We start from the raw sequence: 12,356 nt of genomic DNA, 5'->3' as shown, positions 1-12,356 counted from the left end.
AATCACGTATTTTTACTTTCAATAGTTTTCATTCTATTCTTCAGTTCCTCGACATAATTATTTTTTAACCTTTAAATTTTCTGTTTATTCCTTTCCATAAAAACCAATGCTTTTTTCATGATTGTAATTCTCTCTCTCTCTCTCAAGCTTTCTCATTTCTCATCTCTTTCAGGCTGCTAACTACATGTATTTTAAAGTTTTGAAGTGGTTTATTTTTAATTCTATTTCACCCAGTTTCTTACTATCTTGTAACTATTTTTTTAAATTTTATAAATAATCTTTGAATGTTTGGGGACTATTTACTGTAAGTTTTTCTTTGCCGTTGTGATTGCATGCTAGACTCTTCAAAGACGTTGCAGGTTGGATTTCTTAGAAAGGATACTCTGAGATGGAGATTTGCATGTAGGAAGCTTACTCAGGTGTTGTGATAGGCAGAACAATGCCCCCTTACAGATACCCATGTCCCAATCTTCAGAATTTCGGAATATGTTAAGTTTCATGACAAAGAAAAATTAAGGTGTCAGATGCAGTTAAGGTTATCCATCAGTTGACTTTAAGATAGAGAGAGTATCCAGGACTACCCAGGTGGGACTAATGTAATACCAGCGTCCTTAAAAGGGGACAATGGAAGCAGAAGAATTAGAATCAGGGGACGAGATGTGATGAAAAAAGCAAAGTCAGAGTAATACCATATGAGAAGGGTTCAGCTCTTCACTGCTGGCTTTGAAAATGGAGAAGAGAGCTATGAATTAAGGAATGTGGGCAGCCTATAGAAGGTGGAAAAAAAGCAACAAAACATATTCTGCCCTAGTGTCTCCAGAAAGGAGTGCAGACCTGCTGACAGTTTGATTTTAGCCCAGTGAGAAATACATTAGCTTTCTAATAACAAAACTGCAAGATAATACATTCTTGTTGATTTAAGGTACTAAATTTCTGGTACTTTGTTACAGCAGCATTAGAAAACTAACGCTTTGCTCTCAAAGTTGGGTGAGGTGGATGAGGAAAGAAGGAGAAAATGATTTGTGATGAAGTGGAAACAAAGCATCAGCCAGATGTTTATACAGGAATCTCTGAAGCTGGAGTGGCCCTTCACAGCTGTCCTGAATTGGGGTGAAAAAAGTGAGCTTTTATACTTGTTCATCAACCAGGCATGATGAGGGCTCTCCTGGGAGGGGGATTTGATTTTGGGTCAGGAAGTTCTCACTAGGCAAGAGAAGAACCAAAGAGGGACTCAGCTAAGGGCTCTCAGTCACATTCCCAGTATTGGAGGAATGAGTACTTCAGATCTGAAAGGGGGTTACAGATACCACACCTTGGTGTCCACCACAAAACCCAACTAGAGTATAGATTTTTATGTAGTGGTCACACTACTGTGCAACTCCCCCTAATTCTTGGAGAATTTGCCCATCGTTTCTTCTTGCCTCTGGCTGGAAAACCTCAAGACATAGAGAGACGTGCATATCCATCCTTTGACATACAACTACCCCTTGTGTTTGCAGATATATGCTAGGCTGCTTACACTTGCCCTTTAATAATTGTCCTATAGATTTTGAAGTCATATATATGAATCATTTGTTTTTTGTCTATCTAGAGCTTTTCCTCAGGAAAGACAATAGCTACACAAAATGCCAACTTTATGACAGAGACAGTCACATTTGTTAAAAGCATGGGAAACCAAATTTTGTATCATAACTGATTTGACAACAGGACTGAGTGAAGTGAATTTTTATTGATAAATATTTATTTATGATAGTTTGCATTGTTCACCTGTTATATGGTCATTATTTAAACATTTTAAACTCCATAAATTAGAATGACAGGAAATAATGTTATCTATATTGGAGTGACCCAAAAACGTTTTGATATTGTGATGCTATTGCAATACATTCTTCTGTAGGATTGACTTTTTATTGGAATTATATCATATATTGTTGTATTTCATGTATACTTATAAATAAACGTGTGTACATTATGTGTAGATCTCTAATGCATTTTTATTTTAGTGGAAACATAATAATGTCTTTGATTGAGCATACTATTTTCTCCATTTAAGTATTTATTTTGTTTTTGCAATCATTCAAAACAGTATAATAAAAATTTTTGTGCACAAATCTCATTCAGTGTTTGAAAAAGATAATACAAATATTCGACATTTATAATGATCTTCATTTCTTTCTTTAGACCAATTAAAAAATTTTTGTTATTTTCCATCAGTTGGTAGTAGTCCTGTAGTATATTTTGTTGTATAGGTTGGCTAGCAAAGAAATCAGTTGGTTTTTGTTTATCTCAAAATATTTTTATAGATAACTCAAGAAGAAAAGTAAAGTCTGAATAGCCATTTAAAATGTGAACAAATTGAATTAGTAATTAAGCATTTGCCACAATGAAAATCCCAGGACGAGATATCTCCACCATGAATTTAACTTTATGCTTAAGGAGGAACTAATATCTCAATATACTGCACAAACTCTTCTAAATCGTATGAATAGAAAATACTTCCCAATTCATTCTATGAGGCCATTATTACCCTGATACCTAAACCAGACAAAGATATTGCAAGAAAGAAAACTACAGAGCAATGCCTCTTATAAATACAGACACAAAAAATACTCAGCCTAATGCCAGCAAACTTAATCCAGCAACATATCATAGGGTGTTAAAACATAATTAAGTGAAATTTATAGCAGGAATTCAATATTGATTTAATATGGTAAAATCAATCCATGTATTATAAAGGATTAAACCATGTGATCATCTCCATAGATACAGAAAAAGATTTTGACAAAATCTAAACACTTTCATGATAAAAACTCAGAATGAAAAACAGAAGGGGACTTCCTCAACCTGATAAAGATTATCTACAAAAATCCCAAACTAACACCACATTTGATGGGTGAAGATTGAATTTTTTCCCCCTAAGATAAGGAGCAAGACAAGGATGCATGCTCTTGCTCTTACCACTTCTACTCCACATTGTAGGTAGGGCAATAGGTAAGAAAACAAAATGAAAAGCAATCATACTAGAGAGGAATATGTATAAATATTTTCATTAGAGTATGACATGGTTTTGTACATAGAATAACCTAAAGAGCCCACAATAAAAATATTACAACTAATAAATGACTTCAGCAGGTTACAAGCTATAATATCAATATATAAAAATGAATTGCATTTCTATACAATATCAGTTAAAGATCTGAAAATTAAATTTAACAAAGGAATTCCATTTACAATAGAATAAAAGCAATAAAATATTTAGGACTAAATTTAAGTAAATAAATTTAAAAATTTCACACTGAAAACTACAAAGCATTGAAAAAAACATAAAAGGATTTAAATAAATGGAAAGACATTCCATGTTCATGGATATGAAGGCTTAATATTGTTAAGATTGAAATACTCACTAAATTGATCCACAGATTCAATGCAATTTGGCCTGCTCTTTGTGTGTGTGTGTGTGTACATGTGTGTGTAAATTAACAAGCTAATTCTAAAATCAGTATCAAAATGCAGGGAACTCAGAGTAGCCAAAAAATGTTGAAAAATAATAAAGTTGGAAGACTTACTTTCTGATTTTAAAACTTAATACAAAGCTGCAATATTAAGACTGCTCTACTGCCATACGGATAGTCATAGCTAAAGTGTAAAATAATTGACATTCTAGAAATAAATCCTCATGTTTATGGCCAATCGATTTTTGACAAGTGTGTTAAGACAATTCAATGGGAAAAGAATAGTCTTTTCAGCAAATGGTGCTGAGACAACTAAATATCCATGTGTAAAAGAATAAATTTGGACCCTTATATCATACACAAAAGTTAATTCAAAATTGATTTTAGAGCTCAAAATAAGAACTAAATTGTGAAACCTTTGAGCTACGTCTATGTCTATGTCTAGAAAATGACAAAGGAGCAATCTTCATGATTTGGGAATAGGCCAAAAGGTGTTTTGCATTTGTTTTGTTTTGTTTTTAGATATGACATAGAAGCCAAAGTAGTAAAAGAAAAACTTTGATAAATTGAACTTTTTTTAATTAAAAAAATGTTGTGCATCAAGAAAATCATCATGATATTGAAAATACAGCCCATATAATGGGAGAAAATATTTGCAAGTCATGCATCTGATAAGGGACTTATATAAGAATATGTCAAGGACATTTTCAACTAAATACCCGAAAGACAAATAATCCAATTAAAATGGGCAAAGGACTTGAACAGATATTTCTGCAAAGAAGATATAAAATGGCACAAAGGCGTACAAAATTATGTTCAACATCATTAGTCATTAGAGGATTGTGAATAAAAATCACAGTGAGATAACAATGCAGAAACACTAGGGTGGCTAAACTTTTTAAAAAGCAGATAATAACAAGCGTTGGTAAGGACGTGAAAAGCTAAAATCCTTAAACATTTGTGGTGGGATTGTAAAATGGTTCAGCCAATTTGGAAAATAGTTCAGCTGTTCATCAAAATGTTAAATGTAGACTTACCATATGATTCAGCATTTCCACTCCAAGGAATGTACCCAAGAAAATTTAAAACATATGTCCACAAAAAGACATGTACATGAATGTTCATAGCAGCATTATTCATAATAGCCCAAAAGTGGGAACAACCCAAATGCCCATTAACTGATGAATGGGTAAGCAAAATGCATTATATCCATAGAATGGAATATTATTTGGGCATAAAAGGGGTTAGATACTGACACATACTACAAAATGAATGAATCTTGATACATTATGCTGTGCATAAGAAAAAGTCACATATTGTATGATTCCATTTGTATGATATGTTCAGAATAGGAAAATCAAAAGTGGCAGAATATAGATTAATGGCTATCATTAGCTCTGGGGACGGTACACTAGGGAACAACTACCAAAGGGGATATAGTGTTTCTTTTGAGGTGATGAAAACATTTTAAAGCTAGATAGAGTAATGGTTTTACAGCTCTGTGAATATGCTAAAAATCACTGAATTGTACACTTTAAAAGGGTGAATTTCATTGTATATAAATTATATCTCAATAAAGCCGTCATTTTAATAACAATACATACTGTGTTATTTTATTCAGATAAATTATAGAAAATCTAAACTAACATATAATGACAGAAAGCAGATGAGTGACCTGGGAATGGGCCAGAGACAGACAGGATGGAAGGATTACAAAGTGACATCAAAATATGTTTGTATGGGATGTATCACCTTAATTGTGTAGTGATGGTTGCACCGGTGTATAAATATGTCACAACTTCTCAAACTGTACAATTCAAGGTTGAAAAATGTCTTATATGTCAATTATACCTCTTAAAAGCTATCATAATTTTAAAAAATTAAAATAAAAAAACTAAATTTAAAATAAAAACAATGTCAAATACACAATAGCTGAGATCCTTCTATGCCAGCAGAACTGTATTAAAGGAAATAATAACAACAGGTCTTCAGGATAAGAAAAATGATCCCAGATGGTAACACAGGTAAAAAGTCATGAAAGGTATATTAAAAAGTCAAAATAGAAAATAGATAAATTTAAATACATACCTAGAAACAACTCTAGCTATTTGAGAAGGAATGAGCCTACATAGGCTGCATTCTATTCTAATTCAGGAGTCAGGAAACAGTGGGTCTGGGTGGTCTTCTTCAGTTGGATGGGGGAATACGACATGCCCTGCAAGTGTGCTGTTCCTCTGGTCTTAGAGTCTCAAACCGACTCACCTCATCTTGCCATCTTGCAGAGTTCTCCTTTGTTTGTCTCTTGTGCCATGGTCAGAGTGTTTAGATGAAAGGAGCAAGGTAAAATTAGTCTATGCCATCTTGTCTATACCTGAGCCTATATCTTTTATTTGTCTTAAAATAAAATGTTTATCTACAGGTAAGTAACATAACTTTGAAGAAAGCACTCCATTATATACCTGAGGTTCAAGCTAAATAATATAATACTTTATTGAATTTGGATTAAGAAAAATGAGATCTAAATCAGTGCAAGATAAATTAAAATAGTCAACATCTGCCTGGTAATTATGTTTGAGTTTAGAATATGGATTACATATTATTTAGCTAGAAACAACAACCCATAGAGTTTGGGTACAAAATATAACTTAGAAGGAGATGAAATGTATCTGTCTTTATGCCATATATAAATGATAATATCTGTGTGGTTTTGCTCCACATTTGTAATTTTTTCTATATAAATCCCTACCCCTGTCACTTTTTCTTGGGATTCTGTTTTTCTAAATCATAGTTTATGAGTTTCATCAGCAATCTCAGAGGTTTCAATCCCAGGGCACCGTTACAATATAAAACTGAATTAACTCACTTTCTCCGATGTCATAAGCAGCTGCAACCTTAGCATAAAATTACTTTCCATAGATAGTATAAAAAAAAGGGCCATAGAGCTTTGCTGCTTGATTTTTTTCCTCGTTTCTCTATTTTTGTGGAAGAATGAAGCATCACAGGTGAATTTTCTTTTGATTTAGGTATGTATTGCAGTTAAATGAAAGAGAGACGATCAAAGGTAGCTAAGAACTGCTGGTCTTAACATGGTATACATCATGTAGTCTAATTTCTGAATCTAACAGAGGGAAAAACCTGCAACTTTTAAATGGACATTGGGTATCCTTGAAAATATCTAGAAGATCCAAGGCATTTAAAATCTTTCTACCAAATGATTGTGTAGTTGGTTGATAAAGTACAATTTCTGCTTCAGCTATGGATTATAGGGAATGAAAAGGACTTGGGAAGCTTGATGAAAGTCTGAGGTGAGCATTGGCATATTACTGAGAGTTTATTTCCAGAGATGAACCCAAGGTGGGCATCAGGGTGTCTAGAAGGCTTGTTCTTGGCCAATATCCTGCCACTGGGCCACAGCCATTACCTGGAAGTTTCAGCTTTTAAAACACAGAAATAAAGGAGGCATTGCAAAATACATCTCTTCTCTTTCTCTCTCTTTCTCTCTGTCTCTTTATTTCATCTAATCTTAGCTGGATATAACATTTATTTTATTTTTTTTTTACCCTGATATATTACCCACAGAAATACGGAGCTATATAAAGGATAAAAACAGGAGTATGTGCTACTTTGTGCTGAGCTTGAACCACTCTGCCTCAAGTTGGAGACCCAGGAAAGTCCCTTTTTTTCATCATTTGAGTTTATGAGTGCCTGATTGCTTATTCATCATTTTGAAGCCATTGAGAAAGCACCCTTCTCTATTTCCTTTAGGTAATAGAGTAATTACTTAAGTAATTCTCTCTCCAATTAGATTTTCTTATGCCATACATTTTTGTGCTACTCAGAATTGCCTTCGTCAGGTCTATAACCACCTGAAGCCTTCTAGGTTGTCCTCTACTCACCTTTCCAGTGACTTAATCAGGCAGAGGGAGTGAACCCAGTGCAGGCTAGTCTGTAGCAGTAGTAAAATTAGCAGGATTTCTCAGAGGTACTGATGTGGACTGAAGCATGAACGAAGAAGCTTTCAATTACCACTAGAAACCATGACTACCATAACACAAAAATGAGCCACTATGAAATGTCACGGTCTTGGGAAAATAGAGACATCAATGAAGATCTACAAAAGGTTTATTATTATCTTTCTTTCTGCAGTCTCTCAAGTATACAGGGGTATGACTCAGTCGGTGTGTGCTCCTCGGCAGGCATCCCAGAGTGAATGTGCTTTTGTTTGTGATACTGTATATCTCTGATATACTGTTTCTATCATTTTGACAGAATATTAGGCTTGATCTTGGTATTGTCTCTACGTCCATAAATGATGACTGAAGCATTAGATAATGTCTGCATTTTCTAATTATGGAAGTGCCTTATACATTTGTGCCTGTAACTTTACTTTCTTATCTGCCTGTCTCCTTTGGGATTTATTTTTGCATTTCCATATGTATCCTTGACTTTTCACATGTCTCTCTTCAGACAGGGACTTCACAAAGTTATGGGGCATATTAAATTATTCCATACTGAATATCAAGTTTTATGTCTTATAACTCTGCCATGGGCTTGCTGATGACCCTTACATGTTAAAAAAAAATTAGGATTAAAATGAATAAGAATTAAATTCCTTGAGATCGGCACATTCAAATGAGTATGGCTCAATGTAGAATAAAAAATTATGTTAATAAGCCCTTCCAAATTACAATTCTTTTCATCTTCACTACATATTGAAGCATTAAGCTTATCATTTTCAGAACCACTTTTTATCAGAATTTTTTTTTCTCCTTCTAGGAGTGACAACTTCTCCTACTCTGTTGTTTGGAAAGATGTTTTATCCCAACAGCAGCATTTTTCACCCAGCCACATTTTTCCTCATTGGAATCCCAGGTCTGGAAGAGGTCCATGCTTGGATCTCCCTGCCTTTCTGCTCTGTTTACCTTGTGGCTTTACTGGGCAATGCCACAATTCTGCTAGTCATCAAGACGGAACAGACCCTCCGGGAGCCCATGTTCTACTTTCTAGCCATCCTTTCTACAATTGATTTGGCCCTTTCTACAACCTCTGTGCCCCGTATGCTGGGTATCTTTTGGTTTGACACCCATGAAATTAACTTTGGAGCTTGTGTCACCCAGATGTTTTTGATCCATGCCTTCACTGGCATGGAGGCTGTGGTCCTGATGGCCATGGCCTTTGATCGCTATGTGGCAATCTGTGCTCCACTCCACTACACGACCATCTTGACATCCTGGGTGTTAATGGGCATCAGTTTATACATTGTAATTTTTCCCATCCTTCTCACACTTCCCATGATCTATCTCATCTACCGCCTACCCTTTTGTCAGGCTCATATAATATCTCATTCCTACTGTGAGCACATGGGCATTGCAAAATTGTCCTGTGGAAACATCCGCATCAATGCTATCTATGGGCTCTTTGTAGTCTCTGTCTTTCTTCTGATCCTAATCCTTATTGGCATCTCCTACGTTTCCATTCTCCGTGCTGTCTTCTGCCTCCCATCACAGGATGCACGACTAAAAGCACTAAGCACCTGTGGCTCCCATGTTGCAGTCCTCTGTGTTTTTTACATCCCTTCAGTCTTCTCTTTCCTTACTCACCGATTTGGACACAACATACCCCACTATGTTCACATTCTTGTTGCCAACCTGTATTTGGTTATCCCACCCTCGCTCAACCCTGTCATTTATGGGGTGAGGACCAAACAGATACGAGAGCAAGTGCTCTGTGTCTTAACTAAAAAATGGGAATTTTGACGTCCTTTGTTTACCAAGTATATGATCCAGCAAGAAAAATTGGTGTGTCATTGCCAGGAAGACATTTTTCTGTCTAAATGTAGTTCTGCTGAATTACATTCCAGGGGATTTGATCTTCACTCCTTATTGATTCTATAATTTAAATAATCTTCATAATATTTCAAGTTCAAGGACCAATTCCTATTGTGGAAGCAAGAACTGTTTGCATTAGTAAACTTTGAGTGAGAATGAATAGTTCAAGCCATGATCTTTTTTGTCATTACATTTGTTAACATTGCTTTTTTCCCCCAACTTTTAAGTTCTATTATTTTCCCTCGGTTTAACAAAAGACAAGGAAACATATAACAGGTACGTTTGTTCTCTTAACATGGGATTAAAAAACATTATTATTATGATTTATTTAACTTAAATATTATCTTAATCAGACGTAAGAGACATTTGAGTTAAAATGACCTATGACTAAAACTGCAGTCCAGTTCTAGTTTTTTTCTTATCCTCAGAGACAGGCAGGACTACGAAATGTTTTCTTTTTCTCTGTCTTAGAGTCTATCACTTCAAATTTAATAATTTTGAGGGGGCTTGAAATTGTAATTTTTGATTCATGTAAATGATAATGCACTGTGTACTGTGTATCATTTCACAGAAAATTATTTCACTTAATATTAAATTTAGAGATCTATCTATGTGGACACATATGGGACACAGTTATTTCCCTTTTAAATGTAGCAGAATCTTTCATTTGCATTTTATATTCCTTTAATCTTTGATAATATACATAATCATTTAATTATTTTTAATTTAGAATCACTGTTGACATCTTTATGAAGTTTTTGTGCATATTTTAAACATTTCTAAAGTTTCTAGACTTAAAAATGGAATGTTACATGGTACGTTACTGATTAAATAAGTCATGTTCTTACTTTTTTGTATTGTGTTTTTTATTTACTATAATTTTCTTCCCCCCTCCCCAGATTTTCTGCTTAGCTTCTTAAAATTTCATTGCGTGAATTATTTGAGTACAAATCATATTAACACGTTCCTATAAAGTCTTTATATTTAAAGTTTATTTTCATATGGTAGAATAAATTTTTGAATGAAATCAACCCTGAAAATAATATTTATGGCACAGCCTTCCAGCACTTCTATACATAGGGCTCCTGCATAGCTTTATTATATATCAACATTCCAACATCTATTTAATTGTTGGTATGTATGTTTGTGTTCCTTTTCACATTTAATTCAAATCTAAATGCAATTCATTTTGGTGCAAAATGTAAAGTAAGAAAATTAAATACTTTTCTGTTACTATTTCTAACCTATTTTTATAACATAGTTTGCTTAATAATTCATCACTTCAGAATTTATATTTATTCCTTCTCAAATTAAATTTCAATATATACAAGTCTGCTTTTTCTTCACCAGTATCATAAAATGTTTTGATCACTACAGAATTAGAATATATTTTAACAAATTTGAAAGCTGATTATCCTTCTACAATTTTCTCACTCTCTTTTTGTTCTGTTCAATAATTTGCAAAAAAAAAAAAATGCTGTCACTTTGCCATAGTTAAAAATACTCAGATGGAATTTTGAGTTAATGTATTCCTTGATTCATTTACTATCAATTAAAGTATGTATCCATTTCTTAAACTATTCAGGGAGAACTAATTAATCTCCTCCCTTGGATAAGGACAGATGATAAAATGTTCCCTGATGATTTTGTACTGTGACTGTTTAGCTAAGCTAACATTTTGTCCCCCAGAATTCCCCTCTCTATAAGTTTCCAGTTTAGACTTAATCACATAAGAAATATGCGTCAACTGTGGGAGCAAATGTGAAACAGCAGCTGTTATTTTCTGTGGTTCAATATTTATTCACAGGCAGTGATAAACTCAGTGATCCCAGAGGATTCTAATTTCTCCTCACTTTCCTCAGCTCCATGTCAAGCTCTCCATGGTTGCCAGCCCTTGTGACCAAAAATGATCATGAATCCCTGACCAGATATTTTATTGCAAATACGCAGAGTCAGTAACCGTGAATAGGAAACCACTTTCTATAAATTACTACACCCATGTTCTTTATAATGTATCCCAGAGGCTGAATGTACCTGGCTTTCTGCAAACACCAAGTCAGTCGTACATGCCTAATCTGGTTAGTAAATTTGTTTTCAGATCTTTTCTTCTCTAGGTCCTTCCACAGTTCTAGCTAATTCCTGAAATAAATTCTTTATTCCTTAATACTAGTAGTAATTTCTGCTTCCTTCGCTGAACTCTAACTGACATGAATACAGGTAACAAAAGTTGTTCCTTGGCAACAAATTCTTGAGAATGAGAATTTGGAGTTGGTTCCCTATCTGATTAGCCTTAAGGACATTAAGGCCCCTGCTATTATTGGTAAATGGGACGTGGTGGCACATGGAATGCAGTGACAAAACAGTTATGTGTATTATCACCTTTAGACCTCTGTAGCCAGGTGCTTAAAGAAAACAAGACTTTGAGTGTCCAAGTGTTTCTGCCAAAGATTTTAATATGGATAAAGAGATTATGGATTTGGCTTTTTGTGATGAACAAACTAGAGGACCTGAAGAAAGGAAATAATGAGCTCAGTGTGCTAAATTCCCAGTGGAAAGTCCAGATAAGGAAGCAGAAAGAATTTTGGACCATGCTACAGAAATATTCATCTCCTACTAGGCCATTTATTAAGAAATAGAATTCTAAAATTTGAATGGCGTTATGTGAGTAGACCCCAAAGAAGCAAATCCTGAGTTTTGCCAAATCAACTTGTCTGAGATTGATAGTTTCCCCTTATCTGAAGAAAATGTAATAGCCTCTCATAAGGTAGCTGACTTAAAGTGGATTGCTGGTCTATCCCATGAATGACTCCTACTTCCCTCATTGCTTCTAGATTGATAATGTGTATTAGAAATGAAATGTGGGTCACCTGTGTAATTAAAATTTTCTAGTAACCACATTTAAAAAGCTAAAAAATAACAGTGAAATTAAATAGAATATTTAATCTTACTTAATATATCCACAAATTATTTAAACAGAAAATCTATACAAAATATCAATCAATGAAATATTTTACACCCTTTAAATTTTCAAAGTAAATCTTCTTAATCCAATCTTTTACGCTTAAAACACATCTTA

At 34.1% G+C, this 12,356-nt stretch overlaps 1 protein-coding gene across 1 annotated transcript; it reads left to right on the top strand.

The window, feature by feature from the left end:
* Positions 1 to 8,263: 8,263 nt before the first annotated feature.
* LOC101391427 (olfactory receptor 52J3-like) lies at positions 8,264 to 9,208 on the top strand. Its single transcript, XM_004434122.2, has one exon. The coding sequence runs from the start codon at positions 8,264 to 8,266 to the stop codon at positions 9,206 to 9,208; it is 945 nt and encodes a 314-aa protein (XP_004434179.2).
* Positions 9,209 to 12,356: the final 3,148 nt, after the last annotated feature.

This window comes from Ceratotherium simum, chromosome 7 (genome assembly GCF_057802395.1).
Source record: "Ceratotherium simum simum isolate JZ-2026a chromosome 7, ASM5780239v1, whole genome shotgun sequence".
NCBI lineage: Eukaryota > Metazoa > Chordata > Mammalia > Perissodactyla > Rhinocerotidae > Ceratotherium > Ceratotherium simum.
This window is presented reverse-complemented; position numbering and strand designations above follow the sequence as displayed.

What these genes read in the sequence shown, in the direction of transcription:
- LOC101391427 (XM_004434122.2), top strand. Translation starts at nt 8,264, where the DNA reads ATGTTTTATCCCAACAGCAGCATTTTTCACCCAGCCACATTTTTCCTC.